This window comes from Syngnathus floridae, chromosome 12 (genome assembly GCF_059516105.1).
Source record: "Syngnathus floridae isolate MCC-2025c chromosome 12, RoL_Sflo_1.0, whole genome shotgun sequence".
Lineage (NCBI taxonomy): Eukaryota > Metazoa > Chordata > Actinopteri > Syngnathiformes > Syngnathidae > Syngnathus > Syngnathus floridae.
In genome coordinates, this window is record NC_142424.1 from 5228604 (window position 1) to 5256153 (window position 27550).

At 41.4% G+C, this 27550-nt stretch overlaps 2 protein-coding genes and 2 long non-coding RNA genes across 5 annotated transcripts; 2 read left to right on the forward strand and 2 right to left on the reverse strand.

Moving 5' to 3' along the window:
* Nucleotides 1-8: 8 nt before the first annotated feature.
* On the reverse strand, nt 9-8433 carry LOC148389709 (E3 ubiquitin-protein ligase RNF34-like). Of its 2 annotated transcripts, none has more exons than XM_088392940.1 (7): nt 8274-8433; nt 6101-6319; nt 3614-4084; nt 2046-2322; nt 1934-1957; nt 1748-1789; nt 9-1409 (listed from the first exon to the last, which is right to left on the reverse strand). In XM_088392940.1, exons 1-7 carry the CDS (start codon nt 8277-8279, stop codon nt 1225-1227), a joined length of 1224 nt encoding a protein of 407 aa, XP_088249066.1. In that variant the 5' UTR covers nt 8280-8433; the 3' UTR covers nt 9-1224. The 2 variants fall into 2 exon arrangements, with proteins under 2 accessions (XP_088249066.1, XP_088249067.1); XM_088392941.1 differs by lacking the exon at nt 8274-8433 and adding an exon at nt 6524-6943.
* LOC148389710 (uncharacterized) lies at nt 4122-13600 on the forward strand. Its single transcript, XR_015861936.1, has 3 exons — nt 4122-4582; nt 10331-13286; nt 13433-13600. It is a non-coding gene; the product is annotated as an uncharacterized LOC148389710 (long non-coding RNA).
* LOC148389711 (leucine-rich repeat-containing protein 75B-like) lies at nt 10705-27030 on the reverse strand. The gene is made up of 4 exons (XM_088392942.1): nt 26611-27030; nt 23740-23868; nt 21104-21216; nt 10705-13383 (listed from the first exon to the last, which is right to left on the reverse strand). The coding sequence occupies exons 1-4, from the start codon at nt 26887-26889 to the stop codon at nt 12744-12746; spliced, it is 1161 nt and encodes a 386-aa protein (XP_088249068.1). The 5' UTR covers nt 26890-27030; the 3' UTR covers nt 10705-12743.
* Nucleotides 19058-23100, forward strand: LOC148389712 (uncharacterized). Its single transcript, XR_015861938.1, has 5 exons — nt 19058-19252; nt 19727-19811; nt 20532-20628; nt 20739-20955; nt 21059-23100. It is a non-coding gene; the product is annotated as an uncharacterized LOC148389712 (long non-coding RNA).
* Nucleotides 27031-27550: the final 520 nt, after the last annotated feature.

The window sequence follows — 27550 nt, forward strand, 5'->3', positions numbered from 1 at the left end:
CACTATGGTCAAAGAGATTTGACTGAATTTTATTGAATCTAATAAATAGTTTTTTTTTTTTTTTTGTTTACCAAAATAAAAAGGTCCAACCATTCCAAAATATAAAGATCCAGGATTATGAGTGCCCTCCAGAAGACTGTAGCTGCCCGTGAATGACATCGTCCGTTGACAAACAGCCGCGTTAAATCAAATCATGAAAAAAAAATAAAAATGACGGGAACGCGTGACAAAAAGCAACACCACCGATATATTCTAAGGTTTTGACTAAACTGTCACCAATACATTCCGTTCATAAACCTCCTGGCCTTTCCACCCAGTCCATGTAAAAATATACATTTAATTCATAATAACGATAGAAGCTATCTATATGCAACACATTTACAGTAACAGTGATTCCGTAATTTTCTTTGAAACATAAGCAGAAAGGAAAAAGTGTCGGTCTCCTTTGCATAACAGACTGAAGTCTAACATAAAATCGAGGAGGCGGCAGCTGTTACCATCAAAATATTTGAAAACTGATATTGCTCGGCTGTTTTCATTTTCCATCTTTTTCGAACCTTAGCAGAAGTTTAAAATAAATAAGATAATGACCAATAATAATTAAAAAAATATTATGAAGTGATATGAAAATTACTCCAATGTTGGGATGGGTTGATGTTGGATGGTACACATTGTTTACTATATTTATCTTGTTGTTTTTCCTTGGTCTCTCTCAATATATTAAATATGTTTGTTGTATTTTAAAGTGTGTTTTATGTCACCCTCCTCCAACACCCCTGATTCAAATAATCAACTCAGCAGAAACTGGATAAGAATCCGAAACATTTGAATCAGGTGTGTTGAAGGGAAACGTAAAAACCACCAGCAGGGATTTTTTCATTTAAAATGAAAATTAGAATCAAACAAAGCCTTACTGTAAACTGCTTTCCATGGTTCTGAAAAAATACAAACCGTCACATCAAATTTGATGAATATGAAAAGCATGTTAAGCGTATGAGCGTATAGGCGTGATATTTGGCGTCTTCTGCTAACATATGATGTGCTGTTAAACTAGAACCAATATTCTACATTAATAAAAAAACACAAGTCTCGTTTTTTTTCAACGGTATTGCACATGTTGCAGTCGACCGTGTCGACTCGAACCCCTGCCGTGTTCCACGAGAACTGCCGGTCCAAGCCACTGGCGCCCGTTTGAAGCGTCTCTGGCGGCAAGACTTTTTTTTTTTAGGACTTGAAGACGTGCACGGCCCTCACCACGTACTGCCTGCAGATGGGGCACTCGCTCATCCTCTTGCCACATTTTGTGCAGGTCACCATGTGGCCGCACTCCAGCAGAACGCAGTCGATGATGGCGTCCATGCAGATGCGACAAAGATTCTCGTCCGAGGCAAGCTGGGCTTTCACGTTGTCTGCGGACCGGCGAAAAAGTAAAACACTTACAGACTGGAATCATGTGACTTGATTGAAGTGTCAGATTTGAAGACTTTGGACCAGCTTGGCTTGACTTGGCATTTAACACTTGACTTTGTATTTGTGAGACTCAACTTAGGAGCTGCATTTATTGATGATTTAATGACGATACTTTCAATTCATCATTTTGTGAGGTAGGTATTATTTTTGTCCATGTAGTGTTGCCATATAAGAAACACACAATTACAACTTCATACGTCAGTACAAAACGCTAAACTTTTAGCTACATTTGAACTTTTCTCAATATTTTGAGTAGGTGGGTGAAAAATGAGCTTACCTCCGACAGCACTGTTGCACAAAGGTGGAGGATATGTGACCACTTTGGAGGGAAAAAAAGGACAGGGTTTAGAAAATAGGTCTTAAAGAATGATAGCAAAAATGTGATTATTTGCAGATTTTTTTCCACCATTTTTTTTTATTTCAATGTGGTGTATTGACAATAGAGTAGTGAGGAAATACTTGCCTGCAGTAATGCTCACATTTTCCACTAAAAGAAGAAAAGAGTTAAAAAAAAGAGGTTCTTGTTAATATTTCAAAATATAAAATGCAATATTTTCAAAAGTGCTGGTACTTACTGGATTTCCTGTTGTGCTCGTTTTCTCTATAGAGGCGATGCACGCGCTCCAGCAGCTCCCACTTCTCGCAGCAACCCGAGTAGTTGACGAAATTCCTGGCGAGGATTTCCTTCAGCTGGCGAACCGACAGCCTCTCGATGGCGTCCTCGTTGTCCAAATCGGACAGCGAGGCGCGGATCCTCCTCTGCGTGGCCGGGCTCACCTCCGTCGTGCAGGTTGTCTGCTCTAGATTGAGGAGTGATGCACTCGGCGCGTCCTCTCGCTCCTGAGGGGACAACTAAAGACAAAACAACAAAGTAAGGTACAATTCGTTTGCACAAACATCTCGTTTCCAAATTCGATTTTCCTGTTTATTTCTGGAGAATATTCACAATGCAATTTTATTAAATAAATAAACCACATTATACTATTTTTGTAATGGGCAGAAATTACTGAAAACATAATAAAGCTATTTTTTTCCAAATAACCTCCAATTTCAAGAGGATATAAATAAATCAATTTTCAAGGTTAAATTTTTACGAATGTTTCCAAGTGAATCAACTTCTCCATCACACAATGCACCCCATTACGTGATGACTTTCAGGATTTGACTGCGTATATTCAGAGTACATCTGTTCCGTTATCTAATACGACAAGAGACATATTTAAGCACGCACTCCATCGCACGCGCGGCAGACACTTAACTCATCGCTCAATGATTCTCTTTTAAGATGGAGGTCAGGAATGAAAGGAGACGGAATCAATGAATAGTTCCGTAATGGAAGTGGAGATGAGCAAGTGTTGATTCAGGTTGTGTGTGTGTTCATGTGAGTGTGGTCTCAGCACATTCCCCCTCTGACGTATTAATAATGCATTGGTTGGCTAGACAGCAAGCACTCTCAGTCTCCTCAACAGCCACTCTTTTTTTTTTTTGTGTGATTCGCTTTTTCTGATCACTGATGACCACTGAGCTAGAAATATCGAATTCTTCCTGACTTACTATGAAGTCAACTATAAGTTGAAATATATTGGGATGAAATCTCTTGGGTTTCTCAAACAGAGATGTCAGGAAGTTGCGTGTGTGTCTTTAGCGTTTTAATAGTGTGTTAATGTAATGTTTAGTGTAGCGTTTGGTGTCAGCGGCGTTGCCGCGGGGAGTTGTCAACCTGCGTGCTCGTTACATAACTGACTCAGCCAGCCCATGTAAGCGACCTAAAAAAAGGCAAAGGGCTTAAGCCGCCTTGCTCGCTGGTCCTCATGTGCACACGCGCGCGTCACATTGACAGTCAGAGAGTCAACGCTGCTGCTTGCAGCTGTCACATGAATGCCGAATCCATGCTGTGGAGACTCTTCATAGTCAGTGGAGAGAAAATCGGCATAATCGTTGTTGAATTAGGCTTAACGAGCAACTACATCGGGCTGAGGAAACTTTTGTTCTCGAGGGCCGCATCACATTATTAAAAGAGAGGGATGGGGCATTTGTAAAGTTTAAATAATAAAACCAGTTGGATGATGCCCCCCCAATTTAATTATAAATAAAAATAAATGAATTTTGGACTGCAGGCATTTTGTGTGTGCGTATGTGTCACCTGGCTTGGGGTCCCTGAGCTGTCACTTGGGCTGAGCACGACTCCCTGAGAGGCGGATCCCAGCGACTGTTCAGAAGCCGAGCCAGCAGGGGAGGGTAGAGAGGCGGCACGGGAGCGAAGGCTGTCTGTATCATCTTCATCATCTCCCTCCTCCTGTTCCTCAGGTGTGTCTCCATCATCCTCGTCTTCTTCTTCCTCCTCCTCCTCCACCACTATTGCGGGTCGAGGAGGTTCCCTGGTGCCCCGGTGGCACAGAACCAGGTCCACCAGGTCCTCCTTCTCCCTGCAGGTGTCTGTGGGGATGTTACGCAGGAGCAGGTACTGCCGCAGGTCTTTGACGCGCAGCTGCATGAGGCGTGGCCTTTGGAAGGCGGTGCCGCGCAGGAGGTGGCAGGTGGCGCAACAGCGCAGGTTCTCCTGCAGCACCGAGCACAGCGCGCAGAAGCTCTTCTTGCAGTCGCAGCATACGTGCTGTCGAGGAAAGGATGCCATGAGTCACTGTGGGTGAATGTCATGATCTCAAAATTGGCCAAAATCATGTTTAAATGTTATTTGTCCATTTTAAAGGGGCCCTGTCATTTTCAACAGCTCAAACAGCAATCTCAAATAGGTTGCTTTTGCAGATTGGTTTGTGATGCCGCTAATCCCGCCTTTTTCAATTTGTGATGTCATCAACTCCACCCTCATAATTTTTAACCCAACCCCTGCTGAAGTTCAGTAAAAACTCCTGCACAGGCACAGCTGGAGAACAACAGCCTCTTTCTTCTCCCAACATGAGTCACACAAAGCTTTGTGGTTGGACTTTATTGTTGCATCAAATAGGCCCAAACAACTACCAAAACGTGTGTTATTTTGTGGCAAACTTTTTAAGGACGACTGAGCAATTTGGGGCAACACAACTGTGAATTACCTGGACATCTGTCACTTTCCCTGATTGATACCAACTCTCATTGGAACAGCAAAGTTCAAGTAAGTCCATTTTTGGAGTTATTTCCTTCAGTGTGACACATATTCTGGCTTTCTTTGAATTGTTAGCTTTGCAGCTAACATCTTGGTTGATGGGACATTGATGCTAGCTAGAAAGCCACGCCCACTCATTCACTGATTGGGTAAGAGTAAAACATTTGAAATTTTTGTTGTTTTAATAATGCAAAATCATTTATATTCCATTTAATCAATAATTTTATCAGCAAATCATGTACAAAAATATATTTCTTACATCCTACAATTTAGTGAATTCTACATTTTAATTTTCTTCTCAACTCCTCGGCATTCGCAGGCAATTTCTTCACACACACACACACACACGCCAAAGGAATACCATCAGTCATTCTTTTTATTACCATTTAAGCATCATTTAATAAACTGCCCTTAAATATTGCACAACTCCATGTCTGACTCCTGTCAGCATTTTAAAGGGCCTACGGCGCCTCTCGCGGCTTCCTTCTAAATGAGCTCGACTCTATGCAAACTTTGATACGCAAAAGTGGCCTCCGAAGGAGGTGCTGAGCTCATTGCAGCTGCTGTTTGTAGTTGTAAACAGACATACTGATGGGATTTAACCCAGAAGTGTCAATCATCATGCAGGTCAATCTATGAAAAACCACGGCTGATATGAATTATGCCATATTTATCTCCAGGAATATTCATTTTCAGAAAAGCACTTCACTTTTTCTACATTTAAAGCAAAGTATAATAAAAGCATGACGTCTAGCTCCCAACAAATTTATCTACACTAAATCTGATATTTATTGTAACGCAATAAAATTGCATATTAAATCACAATCTCAAAAAAAAAATCACAATTAGATTTTCAAAATCGTTCAGCCGCCCACTTTTACACCGAGCAGCTGAGTGATTTGACACTTCAAATGGCTATGAAAGGAGGTCAGTCCAATTGGTAAATATTTACTCATCACTCACGGCCAAATATGTCTCGCCTCCGCGCCATCGTCCACACCTTCCTCGCTATCATTTGCTGCTAATCCTCCTGACACTTCTTAAAAGGTGGACTGGAGATATCACACTGACTTGCAAACGAGCCCATTGCAGGCAGTCTGTTTTGAAGTGATAGCACGGAGGAAACCATCACATGCCATACACATGTATTCTACCATGACCATATCTAAATCAGCATGACGGAACACGATTTTAGTGATTTTGGGTTTCGTTTGCATAGACGGCACAGCCACCCATAAGAAGGATGATTGCTTTTTCTGGTCAGGTGTTCTGTTTATTTTCATCCAATCGCCTCGGGCACCAGGCTGCGACTCATTTCCGCTCTATTTAAGAGGACATATTGTAGAAAATTTACTTTTTAATTGCTAGGCGGGGTCTCAACAAAGGGCTCGTAAATGTCCAGCAGTATCGTGACATTTAGTATCGGAGCTTTCTTTTGAGTAAAGGGTTGTAGTTGCATTTAGTTCAAATATGTTTACGAAGTGGGCTTAAGTTTAAAGCGTCAAAGATAAAAAGAGATTAACTCACCTTGCGTCTGAAGACCGAGAAAGCCAGTCCGCATGCCTTGCACAGCTGCCCGGCGCTGCCCGAGCTGGCGGGCGGGTATGTGGAGTACCCTGCACTGGGGGCGAAACGGAAAGGCCCAGCACCAGCCCCAAAGCCGGGCTGCTGTGCCCGCACCGTACCCGTGCCCATCACCTCGTTTAGCAGCCCGCAGCATGACGCCCACATGGACGAGGCCCCCGCCTGCCAAAAACAAACACACATTATGCTAACGAAAAAATGAAGACTGTTGAAGAAATGAAACAACAGCTCAGCGGCATACAAATGAACGGTGGAGGGGGGACTACGTCTTCCTCTACTCTACCAGGCTGTGTCAATCGATAGCTGACACACACACACATAGAGCACATTGTGAAGCTCTTTGCAGTACACAATACAGGAATTCACCTCTAGTTTCCGGGCGGCTCCGAGTTGTTACAAACACTCTGTGACGTGACCTCAGTCGTCTGCTTAGGGACTGTTTATGTAATCCCGGGAACAAGGCACACTATGTGGCGAGGGGAAGCTTTAACTAACCCCGCAGGCCTGTCTACTAATGAGAGTGGACTTTAACAGTGGGTGAACCTTTGGTGTTCCCTTGTTTGTTAGCAGGGCTTATACGATTATGCGTTGCATTTAGGCGGAGATCAACATCACCGAATGTATAGAATGTGACCATGAAACTGATTAGAAAAAAATAACAGGCTGTTTGCATGCACTTGGTGTGATGCTATGACTAAAAGTCTTTGCATGAACTCAAACACTTTCTGATGACAGACATGCCCCTAAATGTACTTTTATGTTAAATACAATTGAATGGCGCTGGAGTGAAAAAAAAAGTTAATCACAGTTATATTTAATTCAGTAATTCTTTAACGTACCACTAGAGGGAGCCCACCACCCCTATTTTGAGAAGTGTTTGGATTTGTTTCCTTCTGGCATCTAATTTAGGAAACAAAGTACACTACATGCTTGATAAATGCATAAATGCATGGCTAATTGTATTTATCTAACAGTTACTCAAATGTACAGTGTTGTCAAAGCGTCTCCCCGAAGAAGTTAAATCTCGTGTGACGCGTGGAATGAACGCAGATAAAACTCAAGCTGTGACCAAACGGGCTAAAGATTTGTTCTTGCATAATAAGGATATTTCAGAGACCTGATGGCAGCAGCAGAACTGAAAAACATCCCCAGTGCACAGAACAAAATCCACAGCCGAGGGGTTGTCGCGTGACACACAACTTTCAGCAAGTTCCATTTGATTTCAAAATAATCTCCCCTAATGCATTAACTCCATATTTTGTGGGGAGGACTAGAAAATAATTTCCTGTAGTAATGAGGGTCTTTGTTGCAACTGATGCATTACAGTATTATTCTTAATTTTGTATAGTGATGAAGTGGCAATTTCTTCATCATGCACATATAAGGGAAGGAATCGACAACACTGCACGCCACCGCAATGTAAAACCACAAAAGTGAAGCTATTTTTAACCGAGTGTCAAGCAAACGTGAGCTTAATGCTCTTGCATTGGATCTCAGTTAAAGCAAAAATCAATATGCGTATTAACACAATGGACTACGAATGCACGTTAACATTTAAGACAAATCTAAAGGGAAGATTGGAGCTATATATTGTGGTGATCATATGACGTCATCGCCCCATCCTTATCTGCAGCCAGGGGAGAACCCCAGTGTGGTGCTGAGGGGCGATCCTCGCGTCCTCCCCGAGACGTCCCCCCAAACATCCTCGACACACACACAAACGCCCCCCCACCAACTCGTCCAGCCCAAAGCGCGCCTCCACAACCTCGTTCGAGCGGATTAAAGCGATGAATGGAAGGTGGCTGCAGCCGCTTTGCATCCACTAAACTCTAGAAGTGCGGGGGGGGGGGCTTCTTTCACATTGCAGCCTCTCTTGTTTGCACCGACCATACACACGCGCATAAAAACACAATGACCCGAAATAACCCATGACAACTTCCGAAAATAACCACCACTACTGCAATGAAGCCCGTCTCCTTATATAACGACCCGTGTAAACACAATCACCTTAGTGTGCAGCTTGCGGCACCGTGCGTAAAGCTCCATAAACAGAAGTCACCGCGATGTCACCATAAACAAGATGCGTTATAAAGGACATGGGGGGGGTTGCACCTACCTTCATTGCGCCTTCCGTTAGAGGAATGTGCAGACTAATGCCACGATCATCGCAAGTGCACACAGAGTCAAACCATTACGTCTTCCCTCTCTCCTGCCACCTCTATGTGTCTGTATTGTGTACTCTGTATGTGTGTGTGTGTGTGCGTGGAGGCATAACGTCATTGCCAAAGACAGGCCCGGCCAGCCAATCAGAATGCGCGCAAGGGGGCTCGTGTGTTCAGCAGACAATCCGTCTATACGCAGAAGCGTCGTACGTAAGAACGCATGTGCGAGTCCTTGGCGCACACGTCACGCCCCCTCCCCCCTCCACACACACACTGTTGGCATTTTTATTGCCATCTCACCACCAGTCAAATGAGGTGAACCTCGAGCCTGTTTTTGACGGGTTATAAATTTATGCACGGGTGCAAAATACATAAATGCATCATTTAGGTCATACTCTGTGACAAATAATGGATTTATGATGATTAAGTTGTGCCTACCTGCAGTAGAGAGATTAGAGGGGTTTTCCTTCCATTTCATAGGCAGTACCTAGTGGGAGCCCGTAGAGGGCAGCAGAGAGAACCTTACAAAATCCAACACTATTGTCCCTTGACGCTGCAAGTTCTTCTAAATACCACCTTCCCCAAATTATCACCAATATTCCTCGAAATAATTTATTGCATTTGTTATTTAAAAAATATATATATATTTACGACAATGTTTAAAGAAACATTCAGTATTCCGGTCTAGGAAAGTGTGTACTTACTGTTCTCATGGTATGTGATGCACTGCAGGCAGTGTTGGTCTCTTGAATATCAAATATGTGCGGCTTAACGGGATCAAAAAAAAAATTCCATGTCAAATGGTTTTCCCCTGGCATCTAACGTTTACATCACTAGTGTTTGTATGGGGAATTTCCGCCCCCTTGTGGTGACAATAAAGAAGCGCTCAAGGATTAAGATTCAAAGAATTGAAAAGTAAGCGATGTAGCATCCTTTTTAGAATGACAATTTTTCGGCATAATTTGGTTGAACTCTAAAATAATTGATGTTGGAGGTCGTCATCATGATCTATGCAGGGCCAAGTGTGCCTACAGATACAAAGATTATTCTAGCAGCTCACACTTGATGATAATGGGTCATATTTGGGTACCAGACTCTCTCTTATGCAGAAACGGCATCACTGCAGGCAAGCACAGAAGTGATGCAAATGTCCCTTTGAAATTCTCTATGCCATATCACATCAATAGTGACCCGCTGCTGATTTAATTTCACAGCCATTTTGGTCTAAATATGTTCCAAGGCCCTCGAGCCAGCATTGACATACTTTAGCGCTGCTATTCCTTCATGCTGTGGGAAACATGGAAGATGATGAGGGAGGGATTTTACTCAATGTACACCCGTAGTTCATTAACGATATTTACTGAATCTTGACTTGCCTCACCTCTTGACTTGTTTCTTGGTTCCAGTGATTCTAATTTGTCGTGATTGGTTGCATACAAATGTCCAAGATTACTGAAAAACTGCTTAAGAGGTTTTTTTTGGGTGAGATTAGGCAATCAATTACCTATTTTACTCATTAATATACTCATATATACAGGACATAGGTGTGTGTCTATCTGCTGGGGGCCGTGTTACGCCATTTTCTGCCACTAGATGTCAGAGTTACCCTTTTTTTAATGATACAATCTGATCCTCGAGTTCAACTCGCAACTGGCACCAACCAGTATTGTGAATGCAGAAATTGTCACACAAACTGACATTATTTAAATGTTTCGTGTTTTTATTTGTTGTTTTTAATCAGGCGAAATGAACACTCAGGTTCACAGGTTAATCATTAATCAAATGAGAGAGATGAGTTAATTTTAATAAGTGAGTTCCATTCAAGGTTTGTGTACATTTTAGTTTTCAATATTTTTTTTGTCAATCACATGTATTAGACATGCTGTGAATTGAAGGTGTTTACTCATGTGTTGACTTCTGTGTATTTTCCTGCATTTATATGAAACATTATAAGCCTGAAGGCCTCCTGCCTCCAAACATTTACCACCTGACGCTCTCGTTTTTCATTCAGAGGGATTCGGGATTCGGAACGAAGACTGATGGCTCCAGACTGCACTCACTGGGTGAAAACGCCTCGCTGGCAAGATGGCAGTATTATTCTTCCCGTGACAGGTCGGCTCAGGGCGACACTCCTTCACACAGAACAGATGAAACGCTGACATGCAAACGCGCCGAAGGAGAAAAAAAATAAAAACAAGACGAGGCTGTCAGCATTTTGCCAGCTCTCTCGCTCTCTACTGTTAAAGCAAGCTAGTTAAACGTTGATTTTATCTTTTCATTCCACTCATAAATTGACTGAGTTTAACTAATTTGGTTTTATGCAATAATAGAACAAATATATATCATATCCCAAAGCTGACAGAACAAAAGTAGAGTAAATAAAAATAAATTCAAATAGTTTATTTTGGAAGCAACAGCAGGCAAACATCACTTTTATTCTAAAAGCGAAACACATTAAGAAAACTTGTGGGGGGGGGGACACTTGAAATGATGCACACATCATCTGTAGAAAATGATCAAAATAATTATTTTAGGATATAGTGTCACATTAATTTCTTCTTTTCATATCAATAAAGACTCATTAAAACAGTCCGTTCATTCTGTAACCTCGCCGTCCTTAAAGTGCAAATGAGTAAACATTTCATTTCTGCGATCAAAAGGTAGTAATTTTTCGCTGCGTGCACGCCATAATTATACAAACACACACAGCAGGCACCCTTCTAATTAATACCCCAGCACAAAAAACAAACAATAGCGCGGAAAGAAGTACACAACAATACAACAACAAAAGGCAGGATAAAAAAAGATTTGTAGTCATGTACATAAAAACATGCTACATTATACAGTTGGGAAAAGAAATAGTATACATGAGTAGAAATGGCATCCTTTTTATCCCCATAAATAAATAGAATCAATCATAAACCATCATCCAAATAATCTGGGGCTCGTCCTATTTACTAAGGAGAAAAAATAGATTGAGGGAACCCAACCAGGCAGTAATCAGTTCATTGGCAGCACACAAATGTGTGTGCTTGAGGGAAAAACAAATTCACCAAATTATTAATAATTGTATCTCATCAATATGTAGGTGATTGTGTTGTATTTAAAAACATATGTATGTTTATTGTATTTAAAAGGAATGCATATTTACCCATTATTTTTATATTTTTAGTGTCTTTACATTGCACTTCTTTTACTTGCCGTCGGCGAGTTAATCAGAGTCAAGGATAAGAAAGAGAGAAGGAGAATAAAGAGAGAGGGAGCGAGAGCCAGAAAGTGGATGTTCAGTGGAAAAGTGATTATAAATCGTGACAAATGCTTGTTAAGGATGTTCTTGGAGTAACCAAGTGACACTTTAAGTAGCACGGACTGCAGAGCGCGAGTATCGACCGACGGCCAGTTAAACCCCAATTTTTTTTTTTTAAACTCAAACTATTTTTATGCCTCTTAGTGTCTGTCTATTTACTCTAAGTTACAGAAATAATGTGTTTTCTAAATTTAGTAATTGGGACATATTTATTTTAAACCTCAACCAAAACAAAACTAATCTGGGGTCGTTATCAGATGGGCTACACATCTTTAAAGTTTAAAGTTCAAAACTGTGAGGCAGATTACGTCAAATATCTGGCTGCCACTGTTTGGGCCATTAATACCGTTTGAACTCGAATAAAATGACAATGCTGTTTTTTTGCTCACCTCCTATCTAGAAAAGGTGCAACTATTCTACCCTGTTCTGTATCGTTTCATCAAAACGGTTGAGCGTAAAAAAAAAATTAAATATAGTGTTGACTTCCTGTTTTATTTTAAAAGCTCTCCACTTAAGTGATATGCAGTAAATATGAGAATGAAAAGCAGTATTTTGGTCCCACAATATCCAATTATTAGTCAGGAATGGATTGTGTAAACTTATTAAAGGTATTGAAGAACAGTTAGTTACGTGATCTAGTTTGTTTTTTGGGGGATGCAAAGAAATCCTTTCCCAACTGGCAATGTCAGGAACAAGGAATGATTCCTATACTGACTGTGTAAACATATCCTCATTGACTACTAAGGTGCCTTTGTGCAAGGCACTTAACTGCCCGTCCTTTTCGTTGGTCAGTAAGAGACTCCATCATGATTTCGGGGTCCTTCAAAAAAATGAATTCCCGGGGATCTCCTTGGATAAAGGGTCAAAGTTCTTGGCAATAAATGATGGAATATTTTTAACAACCACGTGTCATAGCTTTGGGCCAGTCAGATATCCTGAATTAATTGTGCCTTATCACACAAACATTTAAGTTTCAGAGCTCCCCGCCATAAGTTACCATAAGCACTGTGGAACTTTGTCTGGATGTAAGAAGATAAATTAGCCCATAAATACATTGTCGTGTTGGAAGCATCCAGAGAGACAACATTACACTTTATTTTTAGCTCAAGAGACGAGACTAACAGCCAGGAAACTCGGGCAAGTCTTTTCTTGAACACCTCCCACAGCTTGCCACCTGCACATTCTTGGACGTTCTCTCCTCCGTAAAGCCCCAAGCTTGAAGCTCTAGCCTGTCGTCATCTTCGTCCCGCTCGTCCTCACCTTCGTCGCCCTCCTCGTACATGCTGGTCTCCTCTACGGAAGTTTCCATGTTGGGAAGGTAGCCGCTTAAGGTCTTTGCTTCGTTGTACTCGTAGATGGTAGGCAGGCTGCTGCGTAAACCGAAACGGCGGCGCAGGGCCACCAGCAGCGGCTGCGGCACGGTGAAGATGTCCACGTTGTTACCCAGGTCGATCCACGCCAGGCTGGGGAACTTCTTAGGGTCTTTAACCGCCTCCATCAAGTCTTTCAGGACGGCTACTGTTAGACGGTTGCCGTTGACAGCGAGCGTGGTCAGCTTGGGAAGACCGCTGAGGGCCGGCAGGAGCAGTCGCAAGCTGTCATCCTGAAGCCCAGTGAAGCTCAAGTCCACAGCAGACACTGCGTCACTGGCACCCTGCAGGTACAAGGCCACGCGGTGGACGTCTCTTCCCGAAAGTGGGATGCCGGAGAGGTTGACCACATCGCCGGACAGTTTTTTCTTCAGGGTGGTCTTCAGACTATAAGGAGAGAAAAATCAAATTTAACTACCTTGTGTTTATTTCAAAGGTTTTATAGAAGGCCTGCCACACTGGACTGCAGGAATTGAAAAGTCTGAAAAAAAAAAAAACACAAGGTACCCGCAAGCTCTGCTAGAGTGTAACAAGCGCTGCGATCAATAAAGTAATGAGAGGAATTAGCATTTGAATATGTCTCAATCTCAAGTAATGACTTTAGTCTGCTGGGTGTGGATGTCATTTCTGTGCAGGAATAAAAAAAAAAAAGGTGAAATCAAAGACGGACAAATGACCCAAATGGACTTGCAGAATGGATTACAAGATAAACAAGGTACTTAACATGTATGTTATATTTGGTTTTGTCGAGGTTTCGGTTTGACCTCAGGGACTCGTGTCTCTGAAAATTGACATTCAAAGAGAGTCAAAGATCCGCTGGGATTTGCCGGGGGCCTTGACTTTTTACAGCAAGTACAAAACAACAACACAGATTGTCGAAGGCTCTTTAGGAAAAAAAAAACATATTTTGTCTACCGGCTAAAGTTTCTTGCTAATTAGCTCGCATATGTCCCCCTGGACATCTCCCCGCTCGCTAATTTGCAATATATGTCTGTCACCCGAATGTTTTTCTTGAATGGCACATTAAAAAATAATCTCATTTGGCCTCCCAACCCTTAAGTAATTTTTATAGATTACTTTATTCATAAGAGCCTTTTTCTGCCTGTGGTTCATTCAGCTATTCATCAAACATTTGAGCGCTACAGTTAATGACGATGATAAATGACTGTGTTTGCTCGACTGGTGCATTATATTCCAATTTGTTGATTCGTAGCATGCAAAGGGAATAATAAGAAAAAAAAAAGGAAATATAGGAACTAGATGGATGGAGTTTGGCTGTACCTAAATGTGGATCAACTGAGTAGGAGCATCAAGTATAATTGGTTAAATTGAAAAGGTCCAGTTTAGAAAATGTTTGTATTGATGAGTAATTCCAAGTGTTAGCAATGTATTTATAGTGGGCGTTTGCTCTGCGAGAGGCCCTCCCACCTGTTTGTCTGTGGAATTGATATCCTGCGCAACCAACAAAGTCAGGCAAGGTTTGTACATTGACTGAGAGTGAGTGAGTGGGTGGCGGGGGTTCGGGTGTCTTGGGCTGCGTTTTTAATGAGACAGAGAAAAGATGACTCCAGACTTAGCTTTCAAGCGCCACTGCCTAAGGGCTGCGTGGCCGCAGTTCCAACCCACAAGCTGCTCATTTGGCCGCGAGCCCGCCTGGCCAACGATTTGCATTTTCAGACGACAGGCTTTTGTACGCTATGGTCTATTATGATAACAGCAAAAAGAGGCGGCGGCAAGTTGACAAAATGAAAACCAAAAATGATGTGGGAATTAAATAATTATCTTTGTTTATTCACTTGTGTAATCACACTAATGAGGGGAAAAAAAGCAGACACGCCATCAAAACGTGTCAAAAGTTTTGCTAACACTGAACAAAAACATGCCAAATTGGTGCTTTTTTTTCGTTGTCTATCTTTTATTCAAATTCGAATTTTTGAATGCTTGTGGTTTTGAGCTTGGCAAGACAACCAATATGCCGAATATAATATCATTTATTAGCTTGACAATTTTTTTTCAAATTAATTTAATTAATCAATTAAATTAATAAAATACAGTTAAGTACCGATAGCAGAAAATATACTGAAGCACACTAATTAAGAATTTGTACTTTGTTTACACCCCCCCACAAACACAACCAGTAAACTAAATGAAAAAAAAAAAGACATTAGGTATGCCGCATGGAGCCAGGGAAGTGCATTTATTGACATGGCAGCCAGCGAACTGACAACAGTACCGGAATCTAATAAGCACCAAGTCTCGTGTGTCAAACTATCGTCTGCTTACATATGGCTAGAGCAGACAGTCTAATTGCTTTTCATAGCCTGACTTTCCTCGGGGATGTTGTTAACTTTCACGTATCGGAGCAAGGGTGCTCGCTGTTGTGTGCTTATGTAAAGGCCAGAGGTGGCAAAGGAAGCGTCTGGGGCTTTTTTGCGATATTGAAATAGAATGCAAGCAGAAAGGGAATGGGCATGCTGCAAAAGCCAGAGTGGAGACTAATGAAGCTTTGTTTTTATGGGCTGAGTTGCTGGAGAGAGTCACGTCGTCATTATCGCAGACCATCCTGGAGTGCCTTGTTTTGTCTTTCGAGGCTCTCATGGGTAAATAATGGCAAATGTATTGCGTGATACTCGATACTTTGATGCCACTTTATCAGCAGTATATTTGTTTTGAACTTGAAAGGTCACAATGAACAATGATATATCTGGAATGCCCAGTTAATCATTTTCTTCACTGCTGGGGATAAGGACTGGGCTGGCTGACAAATAGTGAAAATTCTCATTTAATGGATGCCCGTTGTAAATACTTTTAAAAGATTTGAAAAAAAAAAAAAAAAATAGGGATACCCCTCCTATTTTTTTCTACTTAACAGGGGATGGCTCCCAATTTATTTGTATTTTTTTAAATATTAAAAAATATATTAAGCTAAGAAGTGTTTTTGGAATGCGCAAATTGAAAGTTGTATAAAAAAAAACCTTTTTTTTTTTTCAGAAGGACCAAAAAAACTAAAAAATAGGTCAACTCAAGCCCCATCTCTGTCACTGAATCTTTGTCATTTAATTTTACTATTGGCGAGGCTGCAGAGAGATTGAAATTGTTAATCAGATAAGTTTGACATTTTCTATTGACACATTACCTTTCCTTGGCACGTGCGTCTTTGATGGATGCGGTTCACATATTCCTTCCCCTAACAAGGTAAAAGCGTCTCGTTTTTAAATGCCACCATCGATTGACTCTTCCATTCACATGCTTTCTTTTCCCTCGTTTGTATCGAGTCGAGCGATGCCACCGAGGAAACAGCTAGTGCTGGTGTGCACCTCACCAATTAAAAAACAATTCTAGAATTGTCACACCAGGGCGCCATTTTTTTTTTTTTTTTTTAACTTGAAGAATTAGGCAACTCATGTCCATTGCGTCTCCAGGGTGACAGTTGAAAGCGTGCGGCCGAAGAAACTTATAATGAATGTCCTCCCACGCAGACTATAAGTTCCCCTTCATTTACTCTCATGAATGAGTAATAGAAAGAGAGACAAGAGCAACTGTTTGCACATTTCCTCACTTACTTTCACTGCTTTTACTTGTGTACCCTTTAGTCCATTTAATCTAACTCTCGTTGGTTTTCTATCTTGGTACACTATTTATTTATTTACATTTAGTTGGGTTGGTGAGCATGTTACTGAGTGTTATTTGCCCTATGGCAAGTTTGCTTCAACAAAAGTGTGTTGAAATTTATATTCCGATTATATTCCAAGATAATTTAGCAGAAGGAGGGGAGGAGTTGGCGATCTTCTAGGAACCGAGGCCCTGTTAACTTGTTTTACAAAAGCTGGAGGCAGTTTAAGACAAAGCAACACAATTAGCTGAAGATCATTCTTTAAATAGCGTTGAACCCTGAAAAGCAGCAAAGCTCAGGGACACGAGTCAAAACGACTCATATTATGAAATTGTAGCTCGGAGCACCGAAACCCGTTTACTGCTTTACAAAATAATAATTTTCGAGGTTATAAAAACTTATTTGGCTCAATTTAAAAAAATAAAAAAACAGTCAGTAAATCACATTCAGGGACTCGTCTACAGTAAACCCACTTCGATTGCGCAATAAGTGAAATCTCATTATAGTAAATTGCAAAAAAAAAAAGTGTTATCCATTGCCAGCAATCAAGCGCATTTATTTTCATTTTATTTCACTTCTCCGCTTTCCTTTGTATTATTGCATTGATTGTCTTCCTCTATTCCCTTACTGGGGGGGCTTTTTCCCTCGCTTAGTGTAAAGAGTCCATTTTGTTCGTCTGTTGCCACACAGAGCAGTGCTGCGGTTGGAGCTTAAGCTCTGGGGAAAGGCGCTGTCAAACTCAAAGATAGAGGAGGCGGAATCACTGCAAGGTTGCTGATTAGAGCTATTCACTCACCCACCCTGCGTTTTTTTTTTTCTTTCTTAACACATTCAGAATCCCTGAAGAATATGCACCATTTATAGAAAAATTAAAACACATTTGCTAAAATGAGAGATTTATCTAAAAATACGATTTGAAGCCGTCATCTTGTTTTGAATGAAACTAATCTTAAAAGCCAACAACATTTTTTTTACTCGCCCAGTTTTTGCTTTGGTGGCATTAATTGCATAGCAAATGTGACTTTCAAAATGTATCATCTAGGTAATTTCATTTTTCTCCACCACTGCACTATTTCACATTTGCTGATATTGCTGCCTCCCTGGAGGTACGTTTAATGTTTTTGCAATAGGTGTAGAATTTTGCATGACTCAAGCTCATATTCCAATCATTCTAAAATATTATTGCTCTTCGAGCACTTTTTGAGATTGGACTCTGATTGGAGAGACAATTTCACGCCTTGTTTTGACTGCGGGGGCCATCGTTGACGGCGTCGCTTCACAGCAGCGACTACAAACATTTGTGACACCGCTGGAGAAATTAGAGTGGCTTCACAAAGACGACTTAACCTCATTTGTCTCGAATCAGCGTTTTAGCTGAGCAATGGAGAAAAGTGTGGCAATTACGCTGCCTTTTTTGTCTCGGAGCAGAACGCATTACTCAGCCGGTGGGCTTCGGCAACAAGCTTGGAGCTTTGTGCGCTCTGATGATAAGAGTGAGAAGAGTCACGGTTGTGACAGATGTTTGGGCAGGTGTCACCCGGCGTGGGTGAGCGATAGCTGCCGGAATTGTTCCCGCAAGCTGCTTCCTCTCAAGGCCTGCACTTTGCAAAATGAGTAGAAGTCTAAGTGGAGGTACTCCATGCTCGCGATGGAACGACAAAAGATTTTTTGTAGTCGATTGTAACTCAATCAGATCTTTGACGTTTTTCAACACACAATTTATTTCCATTTGAAAATATGTATTCTCCTCACATTTTGTTTTGGAGGAAAAAAAAGCATATTTTTTCCGTTGAGAGGTTACTTCATGAAAGAAGTATGATTGCGGGAGCTCTGAAGATGATTCGATTTGAATTCAAGGGTTATCTGAAAATGTAGAACTGCAACATGGAAGGTTTGCAGCTCAAAGACATAACTCTCTGGGTTCCCAGATGCTTGGACTAAAAGAGAAGTAGTACAAGGCTGTAAAAGTACAGACAGCTTTCTGACTAACTGCCAGACAAATAACTTCCAGTTCTACACACAAAGCCGTGACTCGGATTATTTCACTGTGATGGTTTGCATTAAAATCCATCTTTGCTTGGAGGCTTAGGAATTCTGAATCATCCCCGAGCAGACATTAGAGAACATTTCAGCATCATTGCAGTAGACATCACTCCTGGAGGGAAGTCCTGAACCTGATTCTCCTTGGATTTCTCTTATCGTGAGGATCTCAATTTGCTTTAGCTCTGGGGAGGATCATTGACTCCAAGCTTAAATGAAATCTTACATCCTTGTTCATGATCTTTAATCCCTCTGCAGCAATATTGTCGTGCCACTTCACTCCTCTGAAGTCTTTACAGCAGAAATCACCAGTTAAACATCGGAGATGGTGTTTATTATTTTCTTCTGGCCTTCTGGCAAATTTGTAACGTGTGCGCGCAAAGTATTTGAGGAATCCGAACTGTACGCTGAGTCAACACGTCGACTTTTGATAAGCCTGTATGGTCGGCACCCGAAGCGGGGTTACACTCCGTCGGAGCTGCAAAGCAGATATGTTCAAAGTCACATGTTTGATCTTCCTCCAGGAGTATTCCTCAACACCGCACCCCCCAACTACCAAGTCGCCCGGAGAGACTGTACAAAAAAAATTAATTCAGCATATTGGTGAGCTGTAGTTTTGTTTATTATTATCATTATTATTATTATTATTATTATTCACTGCCTTACACCTACCTCAAGAGTATCAAATGAAACAAAAGATAACCTTTTTCTTGATGTTGTGAACCCCTGCAAAGATAATGAAGATCGCTGTAGCCCCTTTTGTACTGTATTTAGAGCTGTGCATCTCAATGCTGGTTTCATAACAGTTCCTTGACATAGTAAAACAGCCCCTCCAAGATATACAGTTACATAAGGCAAACTGTTTTCTGTGCGCTCTGTCGCAGTGCTTCTTGCTCACGAGCATCCACTTTGTCACGTGGAATCAAATCATCGGTGGATTGGTAGATTCGCCCGGCGAGCACTTCGTAATAATAGCACACTTTGCGTAAAGAGGTCACTGGAATAGTAACAGTTTCGTACGCAATTTCATGCGCTTGAGATATATTGTTTTTCTTTTATTCCTTTTCTATGTCACAGGTGTGTTTTGCATGACAAACAAATGTCTCCTAATGACGCAGTGTTGCAGCCCATGAGAGACGTGTGACAGAGTAGCTCATCGCCGGTAATGGTTTACTGCACTCATTAGTCCTTTCTTGTCTCATTACAACTCAGCTGCAGTAAAATAATATGCAATCCTGAAAGAGTTTTGTTTGTTTTGGGGCTGACTGTTCTCACTGCTGTGACATTAACATTGCTGATTTATTTTATTTATTCACTTTGCATGAATTAAGTGACTCATCTAGGATGTCAAATGCAGCGTAGCCCTGTGGCTGCGCCACTTAACATGTACAATGGTGGAAGGCTTCATCCAGCCATCTGCCGAGAGGTTTGTTTTCTAACCCGGAAAATTATTCAGGAGGATGCTGGGAGGAGTATTCAATCACTGTGCTTGTGAATCCTGCCAATCCTGTGATCCTAAAGCCTGAAAGTCTGAATTTCAATTTCAACCAAGATGGCACAAAAGTAGTCAGGGAGACGCAGTCAAACCTCAAACTCATTCATCATCCTTTGACATGTTGAATTATTAACACATTGACAGTAAAATACATTTTACTTTAAACATTTCAACTTCATCTAAAAAAACAAAAAATCACATTCAAACCATCAAAAATATACTTCCATGTGTTTTATTTAGCTGACATGTTCTTTAACGCAGGCTCAATAGCACCTCTGCTGGTGGCAGTCCAATAGTGCACCCTAACCCTTAAGAAATAACATGGCATTTCAGTACGGTCAAAATCATATAAACCGCTTCCTGTCTTTTTTTTTTTTTTTTAATGAGTCTTCCTGTTTGAACCGCTGCGAGAGGAGCAGAGCTCGCTAATGAGCTCATCGTTTGCAAACGCGGCAAAATGAAGGCTGGCGTGAAACACCTCAAGGTACTTGCAACAATCTGTTTTCTTCTGCAAACAATTGGCTGATGTTCACAGTGTATGTGTGTGATGTTTTAACTTAAACCCTTTTTATTTTTTTTCTTAAAACCTGTTAGGTATTAGACCATGTCAGCCAACGCTAGGGATCCTGTGATCCTTAATGATTGCCAATCAGAGGTGTGCGACGCTGGAATTTCTCTTGGATCAGAAATGACTCCAGATGGTGCCTGCAGATTTTAAAAATCTACTAATAATCAACATGGTTAAATCACTAATGCCAATATTAACACTGACTGGCAATGCAAACATTGCTTGCAGTGACAAAACAGGAAGGTAAGGAGCATTTCTCCAAACTTGCGTACCCTAAGTCAGATTAGTATTTTAGAGAGGCATTAAGGAGGATTTATGTATGAGTCGCATTGATGTTTATGGCAAGGATGTTCCCGCTTGCGTCTGAAGAGTGATAATGCGGCACACTTACCAGGCCTGAGACTTCCTCCTGGGAACGCTTTGTCTCGTCCACTTGGAGTGAGGAGTCAGGTGGTAAATCAGCTGGCGGCAGATCTTGTTGGTCGACTTGAGGGAGTCCGTCTCCTGCAGCGAGCGGTACAACACACGTGTTGAATAGCAAGTAGGAAATCTCAGTAAAACGAAGCGTTCGGGAATGATTACACGTTGGACGTTTGAAGGATGAGGGCTAGCTAATATGCTTGTTGTAAACCTAACCAACTTTTACATAAGGGAAAATATGATGAAGCACTTTCCTCTGGTTTGGGTAACTCATTGAGACTGTCTCTATTTTTTTTTTTTTTTTAAATTGATTCGTTTACTTATTATGATAGCATCTCTCTTCTCCTCTTTTTTCCTCCCGGCAACATAAAGCTAGTGGTCCGACACTGCCACCTCCTCTTTCTTTGTCTTTTCCCTTTCTCTGTCACTATAAATGGAATAGGTTGCACCGAGTTGGGCAAATCTAATTAATGGTACAACAACAACAAGAAGAAAGAAGCAGTGTGGGAAAGAGAGCGTGAGGAAGGGGTAAGAAAAGACAAAGCAATTTAGTACCTTAGGGCGATGAACCGTTTCAGCTACCAATTTGTTTCTCGGCTGACAAACAAACATGCCTTTCACTTCAAAACAGTCAACACTACCATTTTCAGCCTCACTAAACTGATTAATGTAAATATATGCTTTGTAACAGTACATTCAGTTCTGCACATGCTAAACACATGCTACATTATTTAGCCAGTCATAGAATTCAAAGCGCCTTCATTTTACCTGAGCTGGCAGTGTTATTGGGAAGCGCTTTGGCTTTGGTAAATAGCTCAAAATAAGATTCAAATCGTTTAATGCCACATGATATTTATTGTCAAACATAAAACTGTTCCTTAACAAACACCGACTGCTGTAGTTTTGCTTTGGGCAAAGTCTGCTTCGTCTACTAACATGCAAAGCCATTGACATACTAACATTTAGCACTAATTTATGGAATCCTGTGTTTGAACACAAACAATAGAATAACAAGTAAATTGGTTGTACCATCGTCCCAGGCATATCTTCTCACACAGTGTTTAACTTTTTTTAATCTTTTTATCTTATCCTTTGTTTTCATAAAGCTTAATAAAGGAACCACTGTGCGTCATTGCAAACATGTCAGTGCCAGATTACTATAGCAGCAGCTGCCTATCTCAAATGAGTAGCCAAGCTTTCCTAAGGCCGGTCACGTCCACCACGACTGGGTCCAGACAGTCAAGAAGAGAAGGCTGCTGCCAACGTCGAGCTTTCTCGCTTTTCCTTGTGGGCCTCCCAACGTAAACAGTGATAAGATTAGAATTGCTTGCAGGTCATCATTATTCGCGGGGACTTGGTGAGTAAAAATGAGCTTCTGGCGAGTTCATCTTTAGCTATCTTTTCTGAAACTCACAGTAAAAGCTGCAAGGTCTGTTCTGTGAGTTACTGCCACTCAGTTTATTTAGTGTCTTCCACTTCTTAGCAGCTTTATAGAGGAAAGTTTCTTATTTGTATGCCAGTGGTGAGCTTGGGTGCCGCGACTGGAATTCATCAAGAGTTATAATGCATGAACAGCTACAGTGAATTACAAATACCATTTTAGAGTTAGATTTCCAGGAGGGAATAAATGATTTTCTAAAGTTCACTTTTCCATGTTTTTGATTTTGGTATGTTTGCAGATGAGTGCAAGGAGGGCTGCGTCACTGTGGGAGTGGCCACACAAGACTTCATCCATCTATGGATTTTCAAAATACATCCACAAGGAGACATGGGCGAATTGTATTGATCTTATGTTTTTCAGACTGTCTCACCACAAAGAGCGAGAGAAGTGTAGCCTGAGCACCAGGTTCGCCAGTTTGATCCAACGGCCTGCCCACGCCGATCAAATAGAAGACAATCCCACGCTCCTGAGGGTCCCCGAACCCCCCGCGATTGACCTTTTTCACCGGTGAATGGAAAGCGCATGAGCAGCAGGTAAACTAATCTCTCTTTGAGAGCAAGATTTTTTTTTTTGCCCAGAGGGAGAACAAAAACAATGTAAGCACTTCAGGGTTTGAACTGAAACTTTAAGGCTGCATGATAAACTTTGGATGGTGTGGATAGGGCTAAGCCCAAATCGTAAACAAGTATTGATAAGTGATGCTCCAAAAAGGTTTTCTAATTGCCAAAAGTTGAAACTGTAAATATATCACAAAACGATTTTGATATCATTCCAAATTTATTTTATAACCTCATCCTTAAAAATAATTGGCTTTATTTGATCGTAAAATAATCCTGATGTTAACTCTCCACTAACAACTAAATTTAGTTCTGCCTATTGTTAGAAAAAAACATCCACTTTGAGTCCCGTTTTCAATTTTCAAAATACGTCATCCAAACAAAAGATAGTGTTTTGATCAATAATGCAAATGACGCTCCCCGTTCCTTTCATTCTTTTAATTTAATTGGCCCCTAATGGATGTAACCTTCAGAATTCTTCGAGACAAGCTACCACTTGCCCTTTTACACACAGTTTCTATCGACTCATAAACAATTTATCATCTGAAAAACTGCCTTGAAATATCCTGCCTCGATTTGACAATAAAACTTTAAGTCCCGGATACTCACCCTCTTCGGACACTGCAAGTCTCGAGCCAGACTTAGCAGCAGCTCGTGTGAGATGGGGTCCACCAGGTTGAGAAAAGCCGCATTCTTGTACAAAATGTCATTGAGCGACGTTCCCTGGAGCCCCAAATCCTGGAAAGGAAAGAATCATCAAAAAGTAGCTCCTAGTGAAAGACTAATCTTGGTAAGTGTAATAATCATTATCAGGACTGATAAGGTAGTAGCTCGCTACGCCTTCAATTTCCTCTAACACGAATCAATAAAGCTCGGCGTTATCTGTAAAAGCTGACGTATGTTGAAATGGGGAACATGAAAGGCTTGTCGCTTGATTAATTGAGTTTTCACAAAAAAGTCTTAAAGGACGTTGCGTAAAACACAGTCTGTTACTTAAGAATATTTAATAGTCAAGATTTTTTATTTTATTTACTTAATGTATACCCTTGAAGACCATCTTTGTAAATAGTCTAATAATGTACTGTAGACTGTAATGCAAGCTGGGGGGGTCGAGGTTATGTAATGCTCTGCACGCTCTGACAGACCCAACCCTTGGAGGAGGAAAACTCCCATCAGCATTTTCTCCTCCTCCGGCTTCTGACTTGATTTATTACACTGGAGCTCAATGGGAGTCCCCGATGCTGGGCGATCCTCCAAGCCAGCTCGCCCTGCATTGTTTCATGTGGAGACAAAGTCGATGCAGCTACAACGTACGGCTCTAATTCCAAGGATGAATTTGGCTAATTCCCAACTGGAAAAACATCAAATCATTTCCATTTGTCCACATCTCTGTTTTGGTAATGGACTCAAATCGGATTGGGTAACGCCCCTTTGAATGCTGGCCATGTAATTTGACATTGCCTCTTCCCACTTGTGGGTTTCATTAGAATCCAGTTAGATACGGCGCCAAGCGCGACCGATGCAGGCCGGTGTTTACTTTGACAACGTGTTAGGCGATGCCACATCTTCCTCGGGTTTTAAATCAAAAGAACAACCAGATCCAATAATAATGCCTCGAGAGAAATTCAAACAAAAGTTGTGAGCGAGGTTTTATTGCGATTGACTGGCAACCAGTTCAGGGAGAACGTCACTCTTTTCACAATGTCATCTTGGGTTAATTAGAGACTAAATTGCCCACAGTTGTAAATGTGAGCCATCCATAAAGTTCTTTGTAAATCATTGTCAAACAATTGTTGCATTTAATTCAACACCCTCTTGACGCCTTTTGTGTCCCTATTACTCATTTATGAAAATAAGTGTGGTGCAATCGGTTAAACTGTAGAATAGTGGTAATAAAAGTACACAGTGTGTTACGGGAGCCAACCTCTCATGGACTCCTCGTATGGTACACTAAGGATGAATGATTTTCAAAAATAACTTAATTGCATTTTTTCCCCTCTTAATATTGTCATTGTGATTTAATATACAGCAATCGGAGTTGATGACTTACTAAACACCTTGACCTGCAGTCTTTTAAGCGTTCACTGTGATAACTTCACGAAATGTGGCCTAAGAAAGTCACAAATCAAATTAGAAAAATAATGCAAACAAATGTTGCTTCGCCTGACAAAGATTACTGAAGCTACTTTCCTATTAGACGGGACTTTGGCGCCACCCGGTGGCATGGTAGAGTGTGTTCTACTCATACAAATTTAAAAAACAAAGACAGGGAGAGCCTGGGATAAAAGGGTCCTTCATCTTAAGTGACTCACTGCGTAAATGCTGCTAATGTGCGCCGACGTACACATCGGTCAAAAAGTCTTACAGGAAGTATAGCATGAGTCATTTTTTCAACTTTATGTAAATATCAACTTTAAGACATCTGTTCATTGTTCCATGCTTTCACTGTACGGTGGATTTATGCCACATCAGCTACAGATGGGCCGGAAGTTACTTTCAGGTTGTTGTTTTTTTGGGTTTTTTTTTTCTCTCCACCTTCTGACTAACGACGGGGGAGTTCTCTTGATCAGAAGTGCTCCCGTCAGAGCATCCTGACTGTTCCCTGTCTTTGATCAGTGTGAAGCTACCAAGAGGAAGTAGAAAGCTAAAGCTGAGCTCTAAAAACGGCGCTCACTCTCTAGATGGGGTAAATCCCCTTCCCCGCCTCGCCCGCCTCGAGTGCGGATTAAAAGTGTGGATGGAGGAACGCAATTATTGATATCTAATCAATTATTGGCAACCATGTGGCAAAGACGCGAAGCAGTTCAATCAAGCTATGAGATTTAATCCACATATTCATAAATACAAAAAAACGGGCCTCCTTTAAATTAATGGCCTTTTGAGGAAAAACTGAAAGGTAAGAGTAATGGTCAGTCGTTTTTTTGGATAACTTACATATTCCACATTAATTCAGTGATCCTCATTTGCATTTTTTTCATATCTAGAAATATATGCCAAACCATTACAGATAGTGATATTTTAAGTAATGCAAAACGTATTTAGCATTTTATGTTGTCTCCATTTTAATCTGTTGAATTTAAAGCCTTATTGGACTTCTTTCCGCTCTTTGAATATAAACATGTCTCAGATGCTTTATTCCACCGGAGCCTCAAAACTCATACAAGTATGCTGACTCGCAAAAAGTCAAGATGAACGCATTTTCCACAATATTAGGTACAGGTAAATATCTGCCCTTAGTTTCCTGTGTGAATACCAAGATTTGAGCAAAGCTAAGGAACATTAAATAAATACAATAAATATTCGACACACTCTGACAGATAGACGACAGAAGAGCAAATGTAACCTCATCTGTTGTTAAATAAAGCCCCCGTGTGCATCCAATGTTGTGTGCGTATGCGCGCAATGACAAACTTGAAAGTGAGAATAAAGTAGGAGAAAGTCGTTAATCTGGCATTTCTAACCCAAAACAAATAAACTTGCCTTTCTCAGCAGTTTGAGCACTTCGCCCGCTTGCTCAGACCTATGCTCCCGGAGATGTCGCTGGATGTCGCGGATCCAAGCCACCCGCTTGACGTACGGGCTGTGGTCGCGTTTGCGCAGCATCGACGGCAGCTTGTCGGATTTGAGCATCAAGGAGGTAAACAACAGATCCCCGCCGCCTCTTTCGCTTTGCACCGGCGTGACATTCCTCTGCCGCCGTCTCTTGCTCCATTTACTTTCCAAATCTAGACTTCTCTGCCTACTCAACTTGGAGCCCATCACTTCTGAGAGCGCGCCTTGTTGTTTTTCTTATTGTTACGCGTAAACGAGAACGCAGACGAATCATGACACCAAGTGCGCACAAACGCATCCATGCTGAGGAAAGTTTGAACGCTGCACATCGCGAGTGTGTGAATGTGAGAGCAGTCTGTGGGTATAGTCGACAACCCCCCACCGTGCCCCTTCCTTTCCCTTGCATCCCTCGTGCACGCGCATTTTGCTCTCAGCCAATCAGAAGAGCGCTTTCTAAACAGCTGCTGGCCTGACCTCTCACAACAAAAGCATCCCCAGAATCACTCGACTGCATTAAACGGTGGGCAAAGTTGAACAATATTTTGATGCTGTTCTTTTAATGACCTTGCAAGAATACCAGGCTGTAAGGTGTGCAAAAAAAAGATAATCCCCACTTGCCATCCCACTTTTGACCAACACCTCTGATTTGTATTTTTGACCCTCTCTCCTCCTCTCGAGGTGATTGGTACTTGGTGGATCCTGGTGAGGAGGTGCTTCATTGTGTTATATATACCAAAGGCCAATGTGTGACATGCGTCATCTCATGCGGCGAAGAGTTAATCTTTGTCACAGAGAAGTTAAACCGTCTGCGCAGATAAAGCACAAGTCACACCGCTGAATTTAAATTGCTTCTTAATGATTAATTCAT